Raw genomic sequence first — 27,277 nt, 5'->3', positions numbered from 1 at the left:
GGGGGGATAAGGAAGAGGAGCCTAAGGACACAGCCAGGAGCTTCAGGGAACCAGCAGGAATCAAGCCCCAGACACAGAAGAGGTAGGAGACTTCTGTGTCTATGCCCAACCCAAAAGGAGGAAAGAAAGGACCCTCACACCAACCGAGACTGAGTACCATGATTACCAGAAGAGGCTGCAAGAGCAGGGAGCAGAGCCTGGTGGGGTCAGTTTAACAATCAGTTCAGGAACTTACTCTCATTTTCCACACCAAGCTAAACCCAACCACCATCAGCTCAGCCCTGTCCTCTTAAGACACTCTCCTTCTGGGCTGTGCTATTACACTTCTCCTACAGATGACACTCCTTCATCCAGATGTCCCTTGTTACCCTTCTCCATATCTTCTGCTGTATGTTTTTGAGATCAGAGAATCACCATTTTGATAGAGGGAACTCTACAGACCTACAGTCCAAACTCCTGCTCAAAGAAGGGCTAACACCAAAGGGATTAAAGGAACATCTGTAACTCCACATAGATGTGGGTGCTACTTCTACAGGATGTGGGCATACCCCAGTAATGTCCTTGAGCTGTTCCCAATTCCCTTCCTAAAAGTTCCAAACACTGTACTTGCCTTTTTGACCAGACTTGTGAATTAGGCTGACATTTTAAAAAAATCACCCTACCTCAAACATTGCATTTTCTGTCACAACAGGTAAGTCAGAGCCCACCACTGTGCACATTTAGGAATGGCTGCTTCTCCTCCATGTGCACAGTCAGTGTTACCTGTCATTTAATCTCCCTGTTGCTCATGAGATCTTCTCACAGCTCTCTGCAGTCAGATCTGAAGGTGACTGCTGAAAGCAGTTTTCTATCAGCTACAAACCTCACCACTCCCAAATCATTTGTGAATAGGCTGGCTAGCACAACTCCCAGACTATAACTTCATCAGTTACTGCCTCTTCTGTGAAAACTATTATTCACAATCTCAACTTCCCATCTTCCAACCAATTACAAAGCCAGCAGGACCTGTCTTTTTCTTTCACTTTCATTTGCAATGCTAACTACCACTGCTTTTGGGTTTTGAAGGAAAGTCTTCACTCTTGGACTGCAAGTAGTTCCCAAAAGACCTTTAAATTTATGCAACACATGGAGAAAGTGCACAGTTGGACAATTGTAAAAATCTGGAAATGCCAAAAAAATAAAGCTCCTAATTCTAATTGGTCAAGAAAGCAAAGCGTTTAAACAGAAAAGCAGCTGCTCCATCAAACTCATAGGTGGTAGCTCCTTTAATTACATTTCTTTCTTGGAGGTGACACTCTTGCAATCTTTTCCAGAGTATAGTTAAAACAAGAACATCAAGCAACTGTCAAAGTCAGGACAGAGGAGAAAAATGTCCTGTTTTGACAGGATTATAGCAGTACCTGCATGCAATCCAAAGTACTCTGGTAGCAAGAAAAGCAAAAAGATATAAAACCACATCAGCAGTTACACTAGCCAAATATCAACAATCTGCCAAAGATAACCCAGCCCTCAGTTTGAATGAAATTGTTTTCTCACCGACTTACAGTGTTTGCCTTGTTCCATACTGAGATTCCCACCAGCATCTGCTTGCTAAACAAAAGCCAAATCCCGCATACCAAATGCATGTGTAAGACAACCGCGCACTTTTTGAGGTCCTGCAAATCACAATATGCTTTGAGTGCCAGCACCAAATTTCAAGCCCTCTTTTCCCAGCACATTGCAACCACCCATAAAATCAATGGAATGGACACCTTGTGTCCAGAACTTTCCCCAGGTCTGAGACCAAGGAGTTCTAAGAATCAAGGCACAACTCAGAACCTGGCTTTGACATGATTTCAAGCAGCTAACAGCCTGCTCAGTCACGCACCCTGCTCCTACGTCAGGGAAAACAGGCAAAGTTTCCGTTCACCGTATTTCCCAATAAAATTCTATACTGTATTCCTCAAATCAGGCTGGTGCCCTTTGCATCTCTGCAGTGCAAAAGGCAGTTGAGAATCTTGTCTCACGAACTTTGTAACCACTACTGAACTCCTCCATTCCCATGACTATACCCTCGAGGTTTCTTTTCTAAGCTGAGACAATCCTTCTATCCATGGTATTTCTGCACACAGAAACCATCCCATACCTCTACTTACCGCCATCACTGCCTTATCACACAACTACAGAACAGCCGAGGCTGGAAGGCAGCTCTGGAGATCCCCTAGGTCAACTCCCTCAGCTCACAGCAGAGTCAGCTACAGCAGGTTGCAGAGAGCTTTGTCTCGTTGAGTTTTGAACATTTCCAAGGAGGGAGACTCTACTTACGACAACCATGTGACTGAACTCTTCCAACAGAAAAACAGACCACACTCATTTTTCATTAATACTACATCAAAAAGCAATCCAAACATATGTAAAAATGACAATACGCAATGTAAGCGCCCCAAACCCCTAATTTTGCCCTACGCTGATGTTCTGGAATGACTGTGATTATAGTTAAGGCATTTAAATAACTGTTGCTCCACATTAAACTAGCTTTTAATGACAATTTCTTTTTCTTCAGTCCACCTGGTGTCATTGACTTACAACATCTCTGTACCAGTAACATGAAAGCAAGAATATTTAACTGATGAGGCCCTTGCACAAGAACATGACTGGCCTCTCAACACAGAACAAAATGACTGTTCCTTTCTTCCTTTACACAGGTAGATGTTTAATATAAACCTTAGCAGCTTCTCCAGTCCTTCAGTGGATTAGTTCAGGAAGCATTTGGCAATCATCAAACCTCCCTTTCCTTAAAGGCTGCTAAGAAGCCAGCTAAACACCAACTGACATAAGAGCAGCACCCGTATCAGCTCTGAACCTCTCTGCAGCTGAAAGCAGATGTCCCAGAAAGGACACGGCAACAGGGTAATAATTAACGTCACTTCCCCACGATATTCACCCCGCCTGCAACAACTTCAACCCCATTCAGTAGAAGCCCAGCACTCTTGGGCTCTACAGTTCAGATACAGATCAGGCCCCCTTCAAAGGAGATGTTATTTGCAGCCATGGAGCAATCTCCTCTGTCAAGGACACTTACCACCTCACTTCACTCTCCTGGGCTCCTAACAGCCACAGAGCTGCTGCACAGCAGTGGACACAGGCAATTCAGACTGACACCTCTGATTTTAAGTCACCACTACAGACGGGGCCACGGCCTCATTAGCACGAGATCTCACTGTCCAGGTGCTGTACAGCGAGGCATTCTGCTTGGTCTCAGATGGTTTAGTATTCAGAGAACCTCAGTGGACTGAGAGAGCAGAAGCTGCCCTATTTGCCATAACACCTAACACAACTTCCTGGCAGCTACTACATCACCACATTAAGTTCCAGGGTTGGGTGCTCTGCCTTTGCAGCTCCAGGAATCCACAGCCAAGGTTTTCTCCAAACTCATCCTGATAAACACCAAGATAAAGCACATCCAAAACTAAAACAGTGCTCATCACATCTGCTGCATCACCATTAAGCTGTCTGCCACCACAGCAAAGCATACTCTGTGTGGGTGTCAGAGCATGTGCACAGCTGATGCCAGCCCAGCAAATGGGACAAGGGAGCTGCCTCAAACTTCACCACTTATTATGCTCCAGCAAAGGCCACATTTCTCCTTTTTTTTCCCTAATAAAAAGCACAGAGCACGTACACACAACAGAGATTTCAGATCACACGGATGCAAGTATTCTTTCTGCCTGCACACAATCCTGGAAAACGGAGCAGGCAGATCTGAGATTGGTTACTTAACACATCCCTCGAAGAGTTTCTGGGCACAATCTGAACAAAGTAACCTGTCCAAGGACTGAGCAGGCCAGGATTTAAACCCCTAAAACTTTGATCCCAGAAACTACTCTGCAAGCACAACCAATACTTGTTTACAGCAGCAATATGTTGCATCTAATCAAGACATTAAAGCGTTTTGCTCAAGAATCAAAAAAAACCCAGGGCATCAAGAAAGCTGACATTAAGAACAAAAGATACCAAATCTGAAGCAACTAATCAATCTTGTTTTCTTCTGTCTTACCTCTAGAAGTTGTACTGCTCCTTCATGTTCTCTTTTTGCCTCTGCCTGCGCCTAAGAAGAAAGAAGCAGAGCAAATAAGAAAGCGGCCTACTTAAGTTCACTTCTGCTATCACCACCACCTTGATAGACCATTACAGGTTTACAACACCATACACTCTGAAAGCATCTTTGGTCTTTGAACAAAGAGCAGTGCAAGATCAGAACTGCCATTCATGAGAAAAGCCTTTCACTTTGCTCAGGTACCAGAGTTTGCCTAGAGGCAGAGACACTCTTCCCTGGTTTACTTTATCCTGTAAGCTCACGTATACCTCCTCCATACACTACACTTCCAAGGAAACAAGGTTATGCTCCCTCCCGGCTTCTTGTGCACCTGCTTGCTGGCAGAGCATGGGAAACTTGAAAAGTCCTTGATTTGAAGTAACCACTACTTAGCAACAACTGAAACATCAGTGTGTAATCAACATGATTCTCACACTAAATCGAAAACACAGCATTGTACCACCTACTAAGCAGAAAACTTATCCCAGCCAAAACCAGGACAAAGAATCACATCAGTTTCCACAGGATTCAGAGAGCGAAACATCCATTCTCTCACACACTGCAAACCTGCTGCAACCGTCTGACTTCCTCTTGCTTCTCCTGCAGGACTAGCAGTGCTTCCTTGTGCTCGACTTCCAGCTGCTGCCTTCGCTCAGCCACATTTCTCATGTGCTGCAGAACAATTCACAGACAGTGAAGGGTGACATTACTGAAATACTGTCCTGTGTCCTATCATCAGCCATGAAGTCAAAATATGGCCTGTATTTCATGTCATTCAACAGAGCAAAAACTAAGAAACTCTTACCAAAAGCCAGAGCAACACAGTCAAAGAAAATCCCTAAATCAGTGATGGCCACCTAATTCCCCTTCCACCCAAATCCCTGAAGCAGCCTTTCTAAAGCGCCTCTGCCCACTTTGGGAGGCCATGGTCCAGGATCCTGCAGAAGCAGAATCCCCAACAGAACAACAAAGACAAAAGAATGGACAAAAAAAGCAAAGAGACAACACGTGCCATCCAAAAGCAGCACAAAGTGTCTGCACAATCCTTCCAGCCATGTGAATCCTACTGACCTTCAGGACCTGCTCTAGATTCTCCAGCTTGGTTTGGAGTCCTTGATTCGTCTGAATTACTGAATCTCGCTCCTTAGTAACCAAAACAACCTGCAATTTCAGGTCAGCATTCTCAGATTCAACCTGAGGAGAAAGGATTTTCAATTAGCACAAGGAGCCACAGGTATCCCCTGTATAAATAATGGAGGACAAATTTATTTCTGTATCTCAGTAGGCTGTTTTGCAGACCTGTTTTCTACTTGTAATGATACCAAAATCATGGATCTCCTCTCCCTCTGGCTTTCACTCAGAACAAGTACATGAACATTTGTATCAATCTTCAATGTGCTGAACACCATTTGTACATACTGCTCCTCCCACAAGTCACATCTCCCCTCCCCATTTACAAGGAGGAAAGGACTGGGGTATGAACAGGCTACATAGTGAGAAGATTCAAAAAAAGCACAAAGGTCTAGGTCTACAAGTTTTTTTAATCCTAAGTGGTAGGATTAAACACAGAGAACAGTAGAGAAAGTGCAGTAGCCTGTTGAAATCATGTTTACTTCCTCCACTTACTACAGGAAATTCCAGCAACATATTTTGCTTCTAGAGTGTACTATGGCTTCACGACTATTAGCAATGCAAACTATCAAGCAAAGACAAACATTTCCACTCAGAACTAAAAGTTATTAGATAGATGGGAAGCCTTATGCATGGTGACAACATTGACATATGGAACAGACAGGTAACTTTCTAACTCTTGTCTAAACCTGTATTTGTCCAGAGGAGTTGGGAACAGAAACTCATGGAGGATCTTCGTTGGAGTACCAACTCTTCCACCACTCTTCCACACCACAATGTGTTCCTAGAATGCAACCCTCCAAGGTGCAGCCACACTCCCCTGAAATCCACTCTGCAAACTGAAGAACGCAAGTATCCTGACTTTTTCCCGAGACCTGAAGCTTTTGTGTTTTCCATCTAGCAAGGGCAGCTCTGAATTGCAGGGGTGGCTTTCTCCCCTACCCCATCATCAGCCGCCAAAAGCCCTCTTTGAGGACGACAAAAAAATGCCAGAGGTGACTGAGGACTTTCGAATATACTATACACCTGCACCACTTGTGGTGATGGGTTCTGCTCTATGGCCACTCTGACCAGAGCACACTGCTCCCCACCAACCACTGTCTGTCTTTTGTTATGAATTCCGTAACAAGTTAGCACAAGTAAACCAAGTACAAACTTAAGTAAGGACAAAGCACCTTGCTCAAGTCTTGGGAAACTCTGTAATAAAAACAGGGCAGTTAACTGCTCTGCTTGCAGTGACCATGGGGTACACAGGCCAGAGAGGTACACAGATGGGTACACAAGCATCGCTCAACGAGCAACTTGAAAACTGGTGTCCTAAAAAGTTGTTCTCAGCAAAACATTACAGAAGCTAATGTCATGTGATAAACAAAGATACTGCTTTTTACCTGTCCTGCCCATTCAGCCTTCTCATTCAGCTGCAAGTTCTCTTCAGCCAGTCGTGCATTTTCACTTTGTACCTCCTGCAGCTGGATCTCCTGTCCAGGAAGAGCAGGCATTACTACACCAAGGCCCTCAGCCTAACTCCCCCAGTTATTCTGCAGAGTGGAGCTGCTCCTGTTGACTGATGGTACAAGATGCTGACAGGATGCTGCTTGAGGAGTGGAAGGCAGCAGCGTGCAGCACTGCTCAAACAGCTATCATCCCTGTGCCAGACAATATCTTAAGTTTCTTTTTCCATTAACATAAGCTCAAAGCCCAGAATGAGAAAGACATTTCTTTGTCGACTTGATAGCTCCAGTGTTACATTATTTACATATCGCTGTCTAGAACTCCATCTCCACCACCACCAATTCAAGTTTCACTGTTAGTTCAAGGAATAAAAATTATTTGGAAGAATGATGCTAGAGAGACATCTAGGCTGCAAACTTGAGAGTTTTAAACAACTGACTCTGAAACCAGAATTCCGTCTGGAGTTAAGCAAGCAACAAGAGCCAGCTCTCACTCTGCCTCAGAGAATACTGACTCTGAGCAGGCAGGAGACCATGGACATCGGGAGACACTGACTGAATTTGTCAGGTCCAGTCTGTCTAAAGCAACTTTGTACAGCATTACAGGAATTTAATAGTTGCATGATCACATGACTCCACGTAGACACAGACACTTCCTCATCCCAGCATTTTACAGATCATCAAATATTTTCTGGCTGTTCCAAGAGCTAATCTCCTCTTCTAAGTCTAAGTCCCAGTACTTCAAGGTGAATTGGTCCCTATTTGCCCTTGAAAAGCTACTAACAATATACAATGACCAACTTATTCCTTAAACATCCCATTCTAACCCAGACCATGAGGCTGAGCTATGCACTATGAACTGCTTATGTCTGAGCTATGCATTAGAACTGACCTGAATGGAGACTGGAGCAAGAAATAAAACATTTATTCAGAAGGTAAGTACTCCTGGGTGAAACTGTACATTGACATAGTCACTAATGTCACCAGTGCTGCTCAGCAAAGTAGAAACAGAAGGGGGAAATCCAGATGCTGTGACATGACTTTCAAAACCCCCATGAAATTAAAGAGGCAAGATCTCATGCAACAAACACGAAGCATAAGAAAATGACCATGGGTTTGTGTCATTACCACCTCAAGATACAGAAATCTTTCAATACTTTTCTAGAGTGCGTGCAAAAATGGCAAGCATCTCCTTAAGCTAGCAAAGGCTACAGAGTTTCATCCAGTGATTTTTGTAGTTACATTCAACCCAAAGCTGGCTGAAAGACTAAATAAACAATTCCAGTCTCAAGGGCTGGAGCCCAAAATCTGTGACACTGTTCAAATTAAGAGAAAGATTGGTGATTCCTTGTTAAGATAAACTGAAGAGAATCCAAGAAAGGCATGCAATAACCTAGCTCCTCTCCTACCATTATGCTCACAACAGTAAGCAAAATGAACACTTACCAGTTCTTTGCATCTTTTATGCTTTTTCCTCACTTCATGCTCAAGGTTTTCACATTTTTTGCGCTTTTTCTTGAGTTCAAATTCCTGCATGAAACAAGCACAAGTAGATCAGCAAGTCCCCATTCTTACAATGCATAAGAAATTCAAGCCCAGCTTCTCAGACTCAAAGCTGTATTAGCTATTTTTATTTTCTTAAGAAAATCTCTTTGTGACAAACAGAAACAATATAGAAACCAAGGGAGTTTTTTTTTTTTTTTAAAAAGGTAATGAAAAGCAAAAAACATTTCAAGTGAAACAGCTATTCCTCTCTTCCCCAAGCCTTTCATGCTCTGGAAACAGTTTTCTGTTTCCCATATGTGCAGACTGTTCCTATTTGTATAGAATAGTATGGCAGACAGGATGCATGGGACAAAAAGACAGAGCTGTGCAAAATATTCAGCTTGAAACACTAGCTGTGCTGTCTTAACTCCTATTCTAATCCAAATGACATCTAACAGAGAGCAGACATCCTCTAGTAATGTACCTTTATCTGCAGTTACTCCCTACCACTCTTGGTTCCTCAGATAGATTAAGAACTGCTAAACTTCACTCTGAACTGTCCTAGTTTGCTGGAATAATTCACAAGGGACATATTCCTCACACGACATCTGTCCCAGTTCAGTCATATCTGTTGCCAGTTTAAATAAGACTAAACGAAACACTGCACAGAATCTACTGGCATGTTTCCCTCTCATTTTCATGTGACATATTCTCCCACAAAACCAATACCTGGAGCCGTCACCCAGCAATGCTGTCCACGCAGACAGCCTGTGTTTTCTCACCAATTCCCCTAAGCTTCCCACTTTTGCAGAGCAGCTGCACCTAAAAAGACTTCAGTCCCCAAAATCCCCACCTGGATTGCACAGGTGAGAAAACCGAGGAAAAGTATAGCACTGCTTCACCCAAAACCAGGTTCATAACTCACCAGCTGTTGTATCTGTTGGCTGCTCTTGTGGTCTCTTACTGCATTTTTGGGAGGGAAATTTTCATGTCCTTCAGAGGCAGGTCCCAGCGGCTGCACACCTGGTTCCACCTGGAAAGCAAACAAGATGCCAGAGAGCTCAGAGACAGCCAAGACTACAGAGCACACCCTGCACACCGAGGGACAAGAGGCTCTCATGGCAGCACGCCTGGGAGAGCAACGCTCCTCATAAAAACCCCTGATCTCCTAACTGTGGCACTGGACATGAAAAAAGGTGAACACCATGCCAGGGATCTCTCAGTCACTAGAGACCTGTGCTGGGAGTCTTCTGGAGCCCAGTGCCAATCACTCCAGCTTGACTAAACCACCCACACGCAACAGTGGGCTCTAGAAAGCTTTCAGATCTGAGTTCCCTCATCTAAGGTTTCAATGAGAGGCATCAGCAACACCTCTCATGGCACTCTCCAAAGCATGAAAAAAGTGATGGAAGATGGTCAAAAGGGAGAACACAACCCTCATCATGAGCAGAAAGTAGAGATCAGTGAAGATGTCAGAATCTAAAGGCAGGGAAGTGCAGAAAAGACCTATCAAGAAATGGAGCATCCCACCTCAGCCAGTAGCTGAGGAGGACTAAAACAGCAGCAGATGTGCTATGGCTTATGTGCCACCACCAAAGCAGATGAAAGAAGACAGTTCTGTACATGTTTGTACGTAAGTTTCTATCAAAATGCCTTTCAGTTTGGGCTACAGACAAACACACCTTTAATCCTCTGAATTTTCACTCTCAGCTGATACTTGATTTGACACTGTCTGCCTAGAGTAATCCCTGACAGCAGGGCAAGGCCTGAGGTAAACAGAAGAAAGAAGGCTTTGATGTTTTCAACACTGAATTTAAAATTATTTTTGATAAATAGATTTTACGGACAGAACATCTTTATGATCATCAAAGCCAATCTGTACAGTGAGCAAGCAGTAGGATTTTGTGACTCCACCTCAGCCATTAACTTTCAGTTGACCTCTCATCAAAGTGAAATGAGAAATTCCACTTCTGAACACCTACAGTGCTGAGGGACCTACATTACTAAGTCTGAGCTCCCTTTAGAGTCAGTCATTAGGACAGTGTCTAAGCATTATACCTAAAATGTGATTTCTTACACCCATTTTAGGCTTGAAAGCCACAGGTATTAACTACATCTATATCCACAGTTCCACTGCTGAAAGCCAGGAACTCTCAAGCCTTGGCTACCAAGGTTTTCACATTTTCTGCTACAAGAAAAATTCTGAAACCACCTCCCATGTGAACCTTATTCCATACAACCCATGGAGTAAGGTTCACTCTGGAGTCTGGCAGTCTGAGCACCAACCAGCGGCCAGAAATCTTGAGATCTTCCACTCAAGCCACAGTACCTTATCAGCCCCAGCCCTTGGGAGCTTTCATACATGCAGTGAAACCACTATTTAACTGTGAAATATCCAAGCATAAATATTTCTGAGATTTTTGGAGTTTTTTTAAACCACCTGGCACATACTAAGTTTCAAATCTGTATTTCACACCTCCCTCCAAAATTATGCTTCCTTGCAAACTGGAAATGTTGCATTTTAGTCAACCTTAATGAAATTAGGTCCCAAGGAATGATAGTGGATGCCAGTTAAGGTTAGATACTCACTGCACAAATACCATGCACTATGCTTCACAAGTCACATTCTCTTGCAAATAGATAAGCAAGACAAATTTGCTTGTTTGTGATCAGTTCCCAGCAAAAAGCTAAACAAAATGATATTCCTAATAACAGACAACTTACAAAAATTACTACAAAATTATAGATTTGCCCACACGGACCTAATTTCCACCTGAGAACAAAGACGTGTCCCCAGCCTCATGCTCATATACTGTTACTTTTATGCAGAACCCAGACTCATCACTGTATTAACTGATAAACAAGACTGGCACAGATCACAAAGAGAGCTGTGACCTGGAGCTGTGCCACCTCATTTATAGAATAGAATCATAGAATCGTTTAGGTTGGAAAAGACCTTTAAGATCATCAAGTCCAATTGTTCACAGCAGGGACTGGAAGATGCTCAAATGAGCCAGGGGCAAGGAATCTGTTCAACCATACAGTTAAAAACCCCTGTAGAACAGCTGCTTTCCACCCCCAGTGCCATCCACCTGGGGTGCACTGACACTGGCAGAGATCCTGCTGAGAGAGCAGGATGGGGCTGTACAACTGGTCAGCACCCCCAGGCTGTACCAGCTAAAGCCGAACATAAAACAGACACAAAGTACCTGCACTCTGGCAAATGACCGTAAGATTTAAAGCACACAACACAATAAATTCAATATGTTATAGACTTTTTAGAATGCTCTGCCCTTGGCATCCAGAACACAATCCTGCCCCAAAAGAATCGCTACAGGGTTTTCCACCTAACCATGGCCCATTCCCTCAGCTGTGCCAGGGCAGCTCTGCAGTGTCAGGCAGAGCTGGACCAGAAAACTGATGCAGGTTTCAGAACAAGGGGGGAGGAAGGCCAGGTTTGCCAGGTTATTTTTAACTCAGATCCGTCACGTCCCGCTGCTCAACATAAGTTGCACCAACATAACCAAAGGGGCAGTGAGGACAAGCACTGGCGAACAGGAGGCTGTTGAAGCCAGCCAAGGAATGAACTCCCCGCTAAATTATGATTTGTCATTACAGAGATGTGCATCACCCCAAAACCCTAAATAAAGAAGTAGAGAAACCAGAAGAAGAACAGAGAAATGGCATTTTCCAAGGACATTTAGAGGCAAAGCTTGCTCTTTATACTCTGAGGAAGTTCTTTGAAAGCTGGGGAATACTGCCCTGATGCACTGTGCTGAGGAACAGGACAGAAAAGCGAAGTAATTTCTGTCAATTACAGTAACTGTGGTTACTGCCCCAAGAGCTGACTTCATCCTCGGCATGGCACCTCTGCACCTATATGAATACTGCCTGTTGAGGCTGGGGTGTTCTGCGCTACAGGTCTCAGCTAAAAGACTGCCGACAGCCTTCTTGCTCCCTCTTGACACTACCGCTGTCGGGCTTAGCCTTGTTGCTGTTTGTCACCTGGAAAATCTTTTCACAACGAGGACAGGCTCTCCTGAATCAGTGAGAAAGACCGTAATCAGTTGAAAATAAAGTTATGAAAGGGTTGCTCAAGGAAGACAAGGGCAGAGGGGAGAGAAAAATAAAAAGTCTGTGCATCCCTCATCATCACAGAGGAGCTAGGGGTGGGCTGGGATGAGATGGGATGATGGGGTAGGGGGGGGGGTGGTGTCTGTGTGTGTGTGTCTGTGTGTGGCCAGCAGGCCAGAAATCCTGAATTAGCCTCAGACCAGAGCTGAGGATCTCTCTGAAACTAAACTGCCTATAATAACTGCGGAGGCCACCAAAATGCACAGCAACAAATCACCAGGATTGGACATTAACCCATGGGTTCAAAAAAAACCCTTCGGCATGAACTGAATCTCTCACTTCAGCAGTAACTGAATCAAGACATACAGTGTGTCACTCCCCTGACACTGCCTTAATATGAAATAACTGGAAGATGCCAAATGTCAAGTTTTAAGAGTACTCCAGTGGAGACCTGTGAAAACCTGACAGATGTTCCGGACAAAATTCTAGAAATCACAGCAAACATCAGACACTTAAAAACCCGCTAAATAAACATATCTGGGGGGGGACAGGACATGGGAACGGGACGGACCCCACTCACAGATCTATAAAGAGTTTTCTTAAGGTGTCAGCATTCAAATGGGTGAGGGAGATTCAGTAGGTACAATCTGCTTGGGTGCTCTGAAAACATGCAGCTACAGTGTCCTGAAAGGCTGCTGCAGACACTGAGCCACAACAGGATGAGGGGGGAGGTTTTCTCTCGAGTAAACAGCTAGTAAAAGTGAGAGGACTAAAGCGAGGAGGCAGCAGGAACCCTGCTCTCCAAGTACTGATGTTGCAAAGACACAAATGGTGAAGAGGGCCTCATGACACTGAGAGATTACAGAAGGCCATCAAACAATGTTTTAGTAGAACCCCGTGCCAAGACAAAAAGGCAAAGAGATCTACTGGGAAAGGGAGAGAAAACTTCATTATGCCACCATATAAATTAATGACACAGCATCTCAGCTCCTGCGTGCAGTGCTGCTTCCCCCAACACAAAAATGACAATGTACAAAGGAAGGAGATAAAGATGATTAACGCTGAATAATGGAAAAGCCAGAAACAAACAAAAAAAATGGGTGAAGAAGGGCCTGTCAACTCCCGAGCAACTTGTAAAAGGCGAACAAGGCATAAATATTCAATACATCTTCTACAAGTTCAGAGGGAAGCTGAGCAGCCCATCCCCACGCAGCCTGCAGGCGTTCTGCCGCTAAAACTTCAGGAAGATGCGGGGGAGCCCCCCAGGACAAGCCCGCCCGGCGCCAGCGGACCCGGCCCTGCCTCACGGCACCCACGGGCCGCCACAGTGGGGCCCTGGGGCACGCCGGGCACCCGAGCCCCGGCCTCACGCCCCCACCCGCCTGCCGCCTCCCGCGGGCGACCCCGCGGCCTCCCCCGGCCCCTCACCCCCCGGTCGGCCCTCGGCCCCCGCGGCGGGCCCCGGGCCTCCCACCGCGGCTTCGGCCTCCCGAGCGGAGGTGTGTCGCCCGAGCGCAGAGGAGAAGCCCTGCTGCACTGCCCCGCAGGCAGCGGAGGCCCCGGCGGGCCTGGCCCGGCGGCCCGGCAGCGGCTGAGCCCCTCTGCGGGGGAGGCGCTCCCCGGCGGTGCCCCGGCGGTGCCCCGGCCCCCGGCGGAGGCGGCGCCGCAGCCGTCCCCGGCCCGGCGAGGGGTGCAGCGGGAGGGCCCGGCCTTACCTGGCGCTGCGCGGCCCGCCAGCGGGGAGGCGGCGCCCGGGGGCGGCCCGGATCTGCCGGGCCGTACCACTGCGGCCGCGGAGGGGCGGCCGGGGCCGGGCCGGGCCGAGAGCGCGGGGCCGGGGCCCGGGAGGCGGCCACGCCACGGCCGTGCTGCTCTGCGCGGCCTGGGCCTGAGGCCCTGCCCGGGGCCGGGCTCTGGAGCTGGGGGTCCCGGGCAGCAGGCCTCCCGCCACTGGCGCCCAGCACCCACCCACTGGCACCCAGCACCCGTGCCTCTGCAGACGCTGAAAACGTGTGTTGGCAGCAAGTGGGGGCAAAAAGCGGCGATGCCTGGCTGCTGGGCGGGAAGGCAGGGCTCGGTGTCCCCAGGAGCAGCCCTGCCCCACGGGCCCTGCCAGACCTGGTGTGCCAGGCACTCATTTCAGAAACCAGCACAGCAGCGCAGGTGAACTGCAGCGCTCATGTACTCCAAGAAGTTTCTTAAGAACAGTAATGAACTGAGTAATTGAATAGCAAAACTTGTAGATGGCTGACCCACTTGTCTCACCTCCTTGCATGTCTCCCCTGCTAGTGCTGGCTCTCCCGAGCGGGCCTCATTCGGTAGAGGTGAACCTTTGATGCAGGTATTTAGCGTTGGTGCGGGCGTTCCCAAGCGTGCTGCAGCACTTGGCAAAGCGCCACCCAGACTGATTTTAGGGGAACGTAGACACTCCTTGAAATTCTTCAGTGCGATCTGTCTCTGCAGCCGTAACACCTCTCTCTGGGATTCCCGCAACAGGCGATCAAACTCGATGACGTTCAGGCAGCGAGGGTCATCCTGCAGGAAATGCAAACACAGCATCGTGTCACTGACAAGCTCTAAAAGGTGGAAGAGGTCAGGCTAGTGATTTAACATGCAAATTCCAAAAGCCTTACTGGGGAGACACTGGCAAAAAACCAGGTAATGTGGCACACAAAGGCTTCTGTTTCCAAAGCCTCCAAAGCAGCCACTTTGCATCCCCCATGCAACTACGTTATTCTTCCCGCAGATAAAAACTAGTCTGTAGTGCTTCTGCAGCTACCCCCGGCACATGGCAAAAGGCTTGTCTAAGTGTGCGCTTTCTCAGTGCTTGCCAGCAGAGTGCGTGTCAGGATAATGTAATTTCATTCCTCAGCCAAACGGGAGCCTGAGCTGAGTTTCCTCCCTGATGTGGGTGCTGGCATTCTGTGCAGCCCTAATGGTGGTTAGGGCTTTAAATACTGGAAAGAATGAAGAACATCTGGGATTTGTTCAGTTCTTGCTCAGGATAATGTTTGCTTTTCAAACACTCTTGATTTCTAACCTCTTCAGAGACAGTATATGTGGATAGGTACCTATCTTTAGCACAAGGGGTCACTCCCATCCGCTCTGGACCCCAAACAAGCAGCTTTTGGAGGAAATGAGTGCAATCTTACTCTCACAAAAACGGTGGGAGTATGTCACCAGCTTGTTTAATTCTTCAAAGGTTTTCAGATTTCAGGAAGCTGAAGAAACACGTACCTGCATGTCCGTACATACTTACAAAAGCCAGTTATGAAAACCTGTCTTTACAAATATGCTGCTGGAGGAGACATTGCTCATTCCCCTGGAAAGCTCCTAAGCCAGTGAATTCAACACATAATTAGTATCCAGGACAAATTTAATCTCCTTCCCCGTTCACTAATTATTCACCCTAAAAATAGCATGTGCTTTATAAATACAATTTGTGTAGAAAACCATGGTAACTCTCATGCTACAAGGGGGAAACTGAGGCAGCATTAATGGGAACTGATTATGGATTCAAGAAGTGAGCAGCTGGGCCTCCTCTGTGCCAGACCCATGTTCAGGCTATCAGGACAGTAGTTCTTTAAACAAAATTGGCTGTGGCTCTTCATAAAATCTCCCTTCCCCCACCAAAAAAAGCCAGCTATTCCCAACAGACAGCGTCCAAAGCCTGAGGGGGAACAAGGGAGTAGAAAAAAAGCTCAGTCCTCCACTCACAGTTTCTATTGTACATGTCCCCTGCAGCTGCCTTGCTGTTCCTAGAAATCCCCCTCTTCCAAGAATCCATGCTGCAAGAAATCGCAGCCTGGTTTTAGCTGGAAATGGGGTTTGGTTGGAAGACCATCACTGGAGCATAATTTCAGGAAATAATTTTATCCTATCCTAAGAGCCTTGACTTTGCAAAACAAAGCCAATATTTCTGCAGCCTGGCATGCAGGGTGTCCATTCTGCCACTGGAAAGGAACTGAGTTAGATCTGTTTCGTAGCTACTGAAAAAAATTGTGCTGATTTAAATACCCTAGATTAAAATTGATTTGGTTACAAACTGAGCCTGCACATAATATCTCTGCATATAAACCCCTTCATTGGCATAATGCATTTTGCATGCTGCAGAAAGATTAGGTGAATTTTGAATTTTAACGAGCTGGAAATTAAAATTTAATGAGTAGCTTGCTTGGAAGAGGAATGGGAAGAACAAGATCAGACAGAATGATCTCCTGTCTTGCTCTCTTCTCTGCAGATTCCCTGCTTGTGTATAGATGCCCCCAGTTACTGGTGCCTTGGCAGTTACGAAAACAGACTATCTCATCGTCTGAGCCAGGGTTGTCACCCATGCCCTAGAAAGGCAGCGGCTGAATTCTTCAACTCTGAGGACTGCAGGCATGTGTATTTCCTTGGCCAGTAATGAATCTTGCTTACCCGCTTTTGTCACATTCCTCTACAATTTGTCACTCTCCTGTCCCTGGCAGATCCAGGTTGCCCAACACACTCTGCTGTGAAAATCAGAATGCTTTGGAAAGTGTCAGTTCCCCCTTCTGTGGGGGTTTACGGGGAGATATGAAGGAGACAGGAAGAAATTTCTTCTTGTTGACACCATAGAGCACGGTCAGACCTAGGTAACTTTCTCCTGTGGTTTAATGCCAGAAGGGATCAGTGGGGTACCTCTGTGCAAACAGCAAACATCAGCCAATCGTTCTTGTCCTCACTATATCTACTTTAGGGAAAGACTGAGAATCTACCTTCAAACCTGCAGTTAAAATGAACATATGGGGAGCTCAGGGATGAAAATAAAGCTGCTTTCAGCAAGGAAGTATTTATCACAGAAATACCACGTAAGTAGGACAGGTAGAAATGTAGGTATTCATTCAGCTCAGTTGGGTACAGGAACGCAGGGTTGCACTTGACCACATCTGTATTAGCAAAACGGGGAAACCTGTGCAAGCCCTAATGTTACTGTGCTTCTCATGACAGTTTATTAACTGACCTAAACTGAAAACGTCCAGCTTGTGAACAAAAGACATAACTGATAGAACCCAGAACAGGTTGCTTTAATCACCTTGAGTGGGAAACATTTCACCTAGCTTAAGGGGTCTGTAGAAGCTCACTTTCAGAGTCATTTCAGAGAAGTGCTTTGAGGGACCAACGTGTCTGACCAGTTTTAGACATCTGTCTCAGGATGAGCTGAATTATCCCTTTTACCCCACCATTTATATCAGCAAGCCTTGTGCTGGTGCTGAGGGGAACACAGGTTACCAGCCCAGATGCAGGCATCAGCATTGTAGATGGTTTCATGAACACCCACCCTGTCTAATGATTTGGACCCTTAGTCGCAGTTATACAAGGATGCACCTAGTTATCACCAGTTTTGTGGCGGCTGTGAGCACTTGGGAATGTGCTCAGCTGGTTTACTTTTCAAAAAATGCTTTAAAAGGAGGTCCTGCTTCTACATCTTGCTTGAAGCTCGGCACTGTGAAAAGTCATCCTGTATCTGTGGCTTCTTGGGATTTCCCAGGGGGAGAGTTTTAGTTGCTGCTGAAAATAGCAGCTCTAACCCATGACTGGCGTGTCCCCCAGCAGACTGTTCTGGAGGGGTCTAGACACCATCTCTACCACACACTCACCCAGTGTTCCCAGTCCAACCAGCACATCAAATGCCCCCTACTCTCAGTTTGTGCTTGGGACTAACTGCCCTCACACTGCTTCCTGGGGTCTGGTTCCCATCACTGGTTTTGCACCACTTTTCCCCATCCCCTGAGCGATGTCCCAGAAAGTGTCTCACCTTCCCTGCGAAGAGTTTAGCCTGCAGCTCCCTGCACTCCTGCTGCAGAGCTTCAATCTGCTTGTCTTTCGCCAGGAGAGCACTGGCTTGCTCTGTCAGGTCCTTGGCACGCTGGCGAGCAAATGCTTTTTTGCACAGCTCCAGGCTGGAGCCCTTCAGAGGCACCGGAGCAGTTACCTACACCAGAGAGAGCAGTAAGGGAGAACACCACATGCGTTAGTGCTCGTTAACCACCACCCCATCACCCCAACAGGGAGCACTGTCAAGAAATGCCAGCCTAGCCCCAAACGACAGACAAGCAGACAGAGAGGCAGGACGGACCTATGGAAAAGTGAGAGGAAAGAGGAAGGGCTGGGTGGAGAAGTGGTTTGGAGACGAGGTGGGAAGCAGAAGGTGCTCAGAGGATGAGGCCAATGGGCAGAGTCAGCACAGGGAGCTGTAAGCCATGCAGCAGTGGGGATCGAGGAGAGAAAAACAGGGTGCAGGCGGAAAGACAGGAGAAGGCAGCAGAGAAGAGGAGGGGAGGCTGGCAGGAAATATAAGCATGGGAGCAAGGACGGAGGCGGCCAAACTGGAAAGAGAAATGGAGCTTCCGTGAGTTTCTATGCCACGGGAGAGAGGGCTTCAGCACAGATGGGTGACTGATACAGGCAAACTGAGAGGCAAGAGAGAGCCCAGCAAGGGCCAGCGCAGCCAGTGGAGGACTGGGAGATGTTCAGCAGGAGAAGCAGTTCAGATTCACGTGCTCCCTGCAAGGGAGGGAAGAGCAAGGGTGGGGATGGCAGTATGCTTCAAGGGGAGCAGGGCAGACAGGGACAGGCAGCTGGCTGGGCAGAGGCCCCAGGCAGGAGCTGAGGCTGCCTGGCTGCAGTCTCTCCGGGATGCCTGCTCTCAGCACGCACCCTGCCCCTGAGGCTGGCTCTCCCCCTGGGCACCAGCACAGAAGAGCTGGATGAAAGGGCAGCTCATGGCCCCTGGCTCATCCCAACCCTCAGGGCAGTGAGGCCACATCCAGTCCCTGGGTTTATCAAACCCTGCCTCTCCCTGTCTAGCTATTTTCATCTGCAGAAAGCCTGACAATTGGGGGGGTGGGCTCTCTCTACCTGATCGTGAACATAGCATCCTCTGTGCAAACTCTTTCTCCCCAGGTCTTCCCAAGCATCTCACCCATGTGCAGAAGCCCCGTGCTGAGCCCTGGCTCCAGGGGACCTGCATACCAGGCACTGAAGGCAACTGCTGCCAGATTAACCCCAGGTCCTCAAGGCCCCTTCTGTGGGCAGGCAGCTGCCTGGTCCTGTCTCCAGCCCACCCTCCATGAACCTCAGCCGCCCAAGCACTTTCTGCTGTGGGGAGACCTGGGCCAGAACAGGAGCCCAGCAAGTCAGTTCTCCCAGGGCTCGCACAGGTCTAAAACTGTCACCACCCCAAAGTTTCGCTCGGAGAAAAAAATAAACCAGCATTTGTATAGTTGCTGGAGGGTCTGCATAGCTGTTGGATGTATATAAAATGATTTCTCTTAACACAGTATCTGACAAGTCCATCTGGCAGCAACTGTTGCCCTGCAAGTACCAAAACCCCACGACAGATAGGCAGCATGCCTGGGGACACAGAGGGCAGGCAGTGCCAGGAAAACCCCCTACCTTCTCTTCAGCAAAGCTTTCACTTCCTCCTTTCTATCCTAAAGGGCTTGAATTCCCCATCACAATCCCTGGTTTTCTTCCAATGGAAGAAAGGTTTTGCCTTACTCCGCTGCAATCCACCTTTAGGAAGCTCATGCAAGTGCTTGTGTGCAAGACTCCACATCCTACAGCCATCTGCCACCACCCCTGCACCGGATCAGATACTACAGGGTTTGCTACAAGTTGCTGTTGGGTCGGAGAACGCAAATAACATGCAGCTTGCACAGCAACTCCAGCGAGGTGTGGATGGGGCAGAGCAGAGTCTCTCACCCCTTCCTGTTTTGCTTTACCGCACTCCTTTTCTTATTCAAATACTTCCTGTTTCTTTTTGGTGAAGTCAGATGAATTATTTTCATTACTTGCTCAGGGAAAGCTGAGCTAATTACCTTAAACTAACACCTTATGGTAGGTCAGCATATTTACAGCAAGAAACCAAGCAGGAGGAAACTGCTTAAAGCCAGCTCCCAAGCAGGAGCAAAACAACCTGGTGATGGCCAGGTTTCATGAATCTTGCCCTGCTGCTGATGTGCAAAGCATGTTTGCCATAGGTTTAAGAAAAGGGGAAAGAAAAGGCCTTTCTAGCTCAATACAAGTAGCAAGCGAGAAGTCCCAGTGATGAGGTGCTCTCCAAACTCCGCTTCCCAGCAGCGGCTGGCCCCCACACTCACAACTTTGAGGTTTGCCTCCTGGAGTTTCCGGGCTCTCTCCTCCAGGCGCTTGGCAATCACCGCCAGCTCCGCATTCTTCCTCTTCAGGTGCTTCACCTTCTCCTCCGTCTGGGGGAAGCAGCTCCTGCGCTACATAACAAAAGGAGAGGTTTGAGGTGAAGCCCCTGCTCAGCTCGAAGCGGGGTGCTGGGGCTGTTTGGGGAAGCCAGGGCCCCCAGCCCTGCCTGAACTGCTCTGCGCCCACAGGGCTTTTCCCAGCCACAGCTTGGCCTCTTCTCCTGTAACTATACCAACCATTCAACACTGACTTCTGCTCATTGCCGCTCCAGTCACCAAATCCTGTATTCCTGGTATTTTTGTTAATGTGACCTCTTGGTCCCCGTAAGATGCCCTTCACCCCACCCCAGGCCACCGTGTAGTCCCTTTCCATCCACCCCACTCTCGCTGCAGGCTCTGCCTTTGCCAGCTGGGACTCAACATGTCTCCAACATCAATCTAGACTGGCTGCCCACCCTTTGGGCTTTCCCTTCCAAAGCCTTCCCAGTTTATTTCCCTGGGGTTACAGGAGCAACACATTGCTGCAGATGTGTGCTGCACCACTGCTGCAAGCTTAGCCACTGTCCTTTCTCTCATGACACCAAATCATGAGTTGGGGGGGATGGAAGAAAGTGGCAAAAGACTTTATGATGTTTGCAAAGCAAATTTCCTTTTACTTCCTATTGATCCTATTCACTCTTAATCCCCTTTTATTTGTTATCTGTCCATTTCAATAAGCCGCTGCTTGCCAACGGCTCATTCTCTCAAGGTTGTATGCAGATGTGTTGTGCTGTCTTTTTACATCAGCAAAAATGTCAGGTCGGCTGGTCCTTCCAATTATTCTCCTCCCCACCCCTGTGAGATCTTACCATGGGCGCTTGCTGCTTTCACTGCTTTTCTTCAGCCAGGAGACTGGGGCTGATTTTTGAGAGTAAGATTTCATGAGAGCTTACACGATAGTGCTTTGCTAAAATCCAGATGACTGATAAGGACTAACCCCACAGCGTGCAGGTCATACTGGAATGATGCTTTTAGTGTAAGAAAATTATCTAAATATGCATTTTGATTTTGGTGATATAGATCTGAAATGCTGAGCAATCAAATTTTCAGTGGCGTGGGGTGGCTGCATCCCCACACTGCGAGGCTGTGCAAGGGGCTGCTGCTCTCCAGGGAGGATGCAGGAGGGGAACATTCCCTCTTCCCATTTCCCAAGGGTCCTGGCTGCGCACCGTGGGCCTGGGGCGCCAGGGATGGGGGAGCGGGGCAGAATGGGTGGCCCAGGCTGTGGTAGCCTGGCTTGGCGTTGGGTGCCAGGGTTGCAGCTGAGGAGGTGCTGAGCTCCCACAGGAGCAGGGGGCAGTGCTGCACTGTCACCCAAAGCTGAGGCCGAGTGAATCAGTGTTTCTGCTTTTCCACTTAAAGAGGAAACAAGAGTGACTTCCCTCTCCCTTGCTGTCAGCTCGCTGCTGCCTTGCTCTCCGCCTGCTCTTGCTGCATTGAAGCCTCTGGTGGTTTCCAGCAGGTGAGTAGCACCAAAGATGGCAGAGAGGGCTGGCTGTGCTCCTCATCGTGAGGAAGGGGTCCTGCTTGAGCCAGCAATGGGTGCAGTGTGAAAGCACTCAGTGGACCCAAAGTGCCCAGGCCCCCTTTCCCCTCTGGCCCTGTCCAGCTGATCCCATGTACTGGCACCTCTTGGAGTTGGCAGCAGACAGCAGCTTGCCCTGACTGCGACTCCCTCCCCATGGAGAATCCCGTGCCAGCAGGCAGCCCAGCACCCGGCCCAGGGTGCAGGATGGGGCCATGTGCTTTGCTCACCAGCAAGCTGTTCTCCTCGGCCAGGCTGGAGCAGCGCTGCCGCAGGTCCTCCAGCGCACTCAGGAGCTTCGTGTTCTGGCTCACAAGGAAGCCATAGTCAGCCCCGCTCTGCAAAAGAGCACAGGAGAGGCAAGGCAGGGCTTCACCTGCTGGGGGCAAGGGGAGAGGGACCGCAGCTGCACGCCCGCCCTGGCCCCACAGCGAGCCCAGCCTGGCTGCATGGGGTGGCTGGCAGGGTCGGGGTGCAGGCAGCCATGGGGCAGGGTGGGATGCGGAGGCTGAGTTGAGGAGGAGGAGGAGAGGGGCTGCATGTCCTCTGGGGGACAAGTGGCCTTCAGGGCCAGGCTATATCACCTGTGGGTGACAGCTACCATCTCCATATCTTTAAAGATGCTTTCAACTTGCACCTGGGGAAAAAGCCCAGACCCTCATGTCACCCTCAGCCGCTTGCGTTTTGCCATGGTACCATTTAAACTAGCTCTAGTTAAACCCTAGCAGAGCCAGCAAGAGCCAGGCAGGCAGAGCACGAACTGTGACACCCCAGACACGTGCACTGCTCCCCATGGCTCAGGGACCTGTCAGCCTCCAGTACAGCATGGCTTTCAGAGGTGACAAGAGCTCCTTGCCCGCTTCCCCACACCAGCTCCCCCAGTCTGACCCACAAGACTGCCCAGGAGCCAGGCCCTGGGCTCTGCCCTCTCTGTGTCAGCCTCGGCTCCGGAAGACGGCGACACGCTGGATTTCTTTGCAAAACACCACCTTCATTTTGTCACATCAAAAGCAGCAGCAGCTCTGCCGGGAGCTGTATATATAGCTTTGTGGTTACTGCTTCCTGCTCAGAGCAGCTCGCCGCAAGCTTGCTGCCGAAGCAGGCTCCCAGAAAGTATTTTTGTGCATTAGCAAAGCTCGTAGCCGAGCTATTGCTTCACAGCTGCCATATGGCAGCAGCAAGCCACCCATCTCGGGAAGACCTAGCCAGATGTTTCCCAGCAGCCAGGCAGGTCTTGCAGGACCTGCTCCCAGTACCTGACAAGTCTTTGCTGGTGCTGTTTAACAGCCATGGCCTTCCCAGTGCACAGCTCTGCTTCTGCAGTCTGCAAGCCAAGGCTATGAGGGAAACGTCCCTTGGCTACCGAAGAAATGCTGCGAAAGGGTTTTTGGTAGCAAAAAGTCAGACAGGCAGCTCAGGGCGCTCGCATGCTGCTCAGCTCCAGGAGGTCTGAGGCTCGCTAAAACTCACTGCACAAAACTATATTCTGGCTTCTCATCACACCCATTGGACAAATACGGCAGGAGACCAGTGCCACAAAGTCCACCCCACTGAACCCCCTGGCGCAGCTGCCATGCCCGTGCCATGGCTCTCCCAACCTCTCACACCTGTACGGAGATGCCTTGGCAAAGCAGGAAGGGAAAACACAACTGAAGGAGCTAAAAAAAACCTCTCAGAAGATAACACCCACCCCTGCCCCCCAGCCTCACACGGTCCCCCCAAGTCCCACGAGCTCTCTAGGACACCAGGAGAGGATATTAGGTGCCACGAGTTGACAGGCCTTTGGGCAGAGTGGTTTGTAGGTGTCCACCCTGCAGAGATCCCAGGGTTTGAGAGAGCTGGAGTGAAATGCCTCACAGAAAGAGATTGTACCACTTTCCACCGGCGGGAAAGCAAAAATGTATTTTCTTCTATCTTTTTTATTTCTCCCTAGGCACAAAGGTGCAGTTACTACCACAGATCCCTGGGGACATTGTGCCACAGCACCCCAGGCACCTGGGTGCTGTCTCCCACTCTCCAGTGACTCAGGGCTGCTCCCAAGGGTGGTCAGGGCAGGCCCAGGAACCAAGGAGCTCCCCAGACCCAGCAGCCTGGGGGAGCCAAGGGGTTCCCCTGGGAGCCATGCACCCTGCCTGCTGCAGTGCTCTGGGCCCAGAGACCCAGCGCCAGATCCTGTAGCACTGGTCCCATCCCTGCAGCTTTACAGAGACGGTGAGATGTCCCAGAGAATATTTTCCCTGTTGACAGCTCCAGAAACAGCAAAGCACTTCCTTGGGCTGGGCACCCATGCAGGGGACACTGCAGGTGCTGATGAGGGGACAGAGCAGCATGGGTGCACAGGGCAGCGGGGGGAGCGGGGGGGCTACCAGCATCCCCCATGCTATGGGCTGGTTCACTGCCACCATCCCCAGAGCCAAGCAGGCAGCCCCTGGGACAAACTCAAAATGCATTATTTCCATCTCCTTGCCGCTGCCAAGAGGCCTCAAGTTTCTTTTCTGTGGTCGCTTGCACAGAGACAGGATGGGCAAACTCAGCCAGCAGCCTCTGTGCTTGGGACAGGAGCTGGGCAGCTTTTGTGGAGGAGCTGATGGGCTCCTGCCTCTCCCCACCAGGCAGCCAGGACTTTGACATTGTCAGTACCGGGTTTCTTCAGGGGACACTTGGCACTTCCAGCAGGGCAGCGGGGATCTTTTGGGGACCTACATTCAAATTTCTGCATTTGAAACCCCTTTTCTGTAGCTGTAAAACAACATCTTCATCAGGGCAGGATGCAAATACTCACAAGCACTCTTCCCCATGCTACCAGGCTGTCCCCAGTTCAGCCACCACTCCAGAGCCCATGACGTGGCAAAGGCTGGGATGTCCTTTCCAGTTCCCTGGGTGTTGCAGGACCCTGGGGCAAGGTGCCATGGAGCAGAAGAATGTGGCTGTGTGCCCCAGGCTGGGGCCAGGCATGCAGCCAAGCCTCTCCCCTGCCAACACGTCCTACTGCGGCCGCAGCTCCTTGGGGCTTTGCCCAGAGAGGCACAAGGGGCATCTGCAGCAAGACATGGAGGCAGGAGATCTTTTTGCTGTGCCAGGATGTCTGTCCCGCGCAGGGACCTCACTGTCCAGGAAAGCTTTGCCAAACCTCCCCTCCAGTGCTGAGCCAGCGCTGGCTGCATCAGCTGAACCCTCCTCCAAGACCTCGTAGAGCCTGGAACTGAAGGACTGTCTAGACGTCATCCCACGCTCATTAAACATTCATTTCCTATAATGAAATAGCTTTTAATTTATTAACCGCTCCACTGTTCCTTAAGGTTCCCGCGCTCAGTGCAGCCTCACTGCAGGACACGCTTGTGGCCCCCACAGACAATGCTTTCCAAAGGGAGCTGGAGGAGATTGTTAGGGAGAAGAGGCACAAAGCACACAGCCCCCACCCCCACAGCAACTCATCTTAATAAAGACAACGCAGAAGTGCTGTCAGGAGTTGAAATCCAAAAGCATCCTTCAGTCAGGGAGATGGAGTCGGCAGGAGCCAAGGCAGAGCTGACACCACAGGGCAGCAGGGAAGGTCTCCGGGCAGTCACATCCCCCAGATCAGGAGCATTCTCAGTCACTAAAAAATTAAGCCAAGTGACATGTTCTTTGGCTGGGGGGGAAATTTTCTAAAACCAGAGCAAGGCAGGAGAAAAGCAGCAGGGATGCTGAGGGAGGAGAGCAGATCGCGGCTCCTGTGTGCAGCAGGCACACAGCTTTGAAGCCTCCCATGACAGGGACATCGTCATCATCTGTCGCCTGCTTTGGCAGGTAGAGCCCAAAATACAGATTCTTCGAGCATTGAGAACAAACAACGAAAGAAAAGCCTCAGCAGGGCAGCTGCAAGATAGCTGCTGCTTTTTCACCTGAAAACTTCAAAAAGCAATGGAGAGCTGCAGCAGCTTTTGCAGGGAGAGGTGTCCAGCCAGGGTACTAAATGGGTCATGCAGCCAAAATCCCTCTGGAGCACTCATCACAGTCTTTAAAGTCCTGCAGAAAACTTGCAGGAAGCCATTTGGGGGACAGTAAATCAAACCGTGGCGAGGACGACAGACGCTGCCGGCAGCAGCTGCTCTGCAATGCGGCTTGGGCTGCCGGTGCCTCATGGCACAGCCTGGCATGGGCCAGCGGAGAGGGCTTCCCCCACACCAGCCCTGGGGAATGTGCCAGGGTCTGAGCCCAGCCTTGTTTGAAAATCCCTGCAGAGCACCAGACGGGGAGAAGGAATTTACCAGGTGGCCCTGTGAGCAGGAGGTCTCAGGTGGCCTTTGGAAACAGGCAGTCTCATGACTGATTTTGAAACATACACAATTTCAAGATGTATAAAACATACAATGTCAGGCTGTCCCTGCACTGCCTTCCTCGCCTGCAGCAGATACGGGTCCGGTTGCTGGGTTTGGAGCACCCTCCCTTGCAGACATATTTCCTCGGTGAAATGACACCAGCTCCTGTGCTGTCTTGGATATATTAAATCCACCACTTCTTCATTGGAAATCATTGTCACCAAGCCTCCATCATGTCAAAGCCCTTTAGCTGTTCGTTCCAGCTGACTTTGGTAATTAGTTTCCTTAAATTCTCCGTCCTCACCACTTAGAAATGAAACCTGTCACTGTAAATCCGCTTTCTCCTCTTCCATTCAGTTTCAAGGGAATCGGCTCCCTCACAGAACAAAGTTATTTCCCATAGGCTGCTCTTCTGCAGTGCCCTCCATGCGTGTCAAAAGCAGGACAAAAATAGCCTCACCTCCTGCTCGGTCAGTGAGCGAGAGCAAAGCCCACCCCCGCCGCTGCTGGCACAGCGAGCAGCCTCACGCTGGGCGAGCATCATCCCAGTGGGGGGACGGGGGATATTGGTCTTAAAGATAGGGGACGAGTAAGAGACATGCCTGGGATGTGGTCTTGGTCATTCTGCCAATCCTTTGACAGGCAGTCTGTGTCCCGCAGCACTTGTTCTGCTTCCTTCATTTTGCACCAGGTTCCTGGTTTCAGACACAAACATCTCTGTTCTTCCGTTGGCTTCATGGCACTTCCCCACCAACCCCTCACCCCGTGCATTGCCAACTCCCGTTTCCATGATTCAGCATTCTCTCCCACTGCCCATCCCTCTTCCAGCCTACTACTTGCCCTTATTTATACGATTTCCTCATTTATCTGATTTTTATTAGTCCATGTAACAAATTCACGGAAGAAAAAATCCATCTGAGGCTATTAACTTCAAAGATACTGCCTCCAGCATGGAGCGTGCTGGAGCCACAAATTGCAAGATATTAAGAGAATATTCAGGGGAGCATTCACTG

At 49.2% G+C, this 27,277-nt stretch overlaps 1 protein-coding gene and 1 long non-coding RNA gene across 8 annotated transcripts in view; one reads left to right on the top strand and one right to left on the bottom strand.

Annotated features, from left to right (window-relative positions):
- The window catches only part of TSPOAP1 (TSPO associated protein 1), a 69,841-nt gene that overhangs the window by 34,549 nt on the left and 8,015 nt on the right, over nt 1-27,277 (bottom strand). For 6 of the 7 annotated variants that reach the window (XR_008732672.1, XM_055712965.1, XM_055712958.1 and 3 more), the window contains exons 2-12: nt 22,194-22,301; nt 20,343-20,471; nt 17,996-18,172; nt 14,482-14,751; nt 9,068-9,175; nt 8,104-8,187; nt 6,595-6,684; nt 5,147-5,269; nt 4,643-4,747; nt 4,037-4,087; nt 1,401-1,421 (exon numbers count right to left, since the gene is read on the bottom strand). Coding sequence is in view for 6 of the 7 variants with exons in the window: in XM_055712965.1 (XP_055568940.1) it covers nt 1,401-1,421; nt 4,037-4,087; nt 4,643-4,747; nt 5,147-5,269; nt 6,595-6,684; nt 8,104-8,187; nt 9,068-9,175; nt 14,482-14,751; nt 17,996-18,172; nt 20,343-20,471; nt 22,194-22,301 (1,266 nt within the window). In the remaining variant the exon portion in view is untranslated. The remainder of the gene's footprint in view (nt 1-1,400; nt 1,422-4,036; nt 4,088-4,642; nt 4,748-5,146; nt 5,270-6,594; nt 6,685-8,103; nt 8,188-9,067; nt 9,176-14,481; nt 14,752-17,995; nt 18,173-20,342; nt 20,472-22,193; nt 22,302-27,277) is intronic. The other variant, XM_055712957.1, reaches the window with a different exon arrangement.
- Nucleotides 21,062-25,399, top strand: LOC129736307 (uncharacterized). Its single transcript, XR_008732676.1, has 2 exons — nt 21,062-21,900; nt 23,897-25,399. It is a non-coding gene; the product is annotated as an uncharacterized LOC129736307 (long non-coding RNA).

This window comes from Falco cherrug, chromosome 1, assembly GCF_023634085.1.
Source record: "Falco cherrug isolate bFalChe1 chromosome 1, bFalChe1.pri, whole genome shotgun sequence".
NCBI classification, from domain to species: Eukaryota; Metazoa; Chordata; class Aves; order Falconiformes; family Falconidae; genus Falco; species Falco cherrug.
This window is presented reverse-complemented; position numbering and strand designations above follow the sequence as displayed.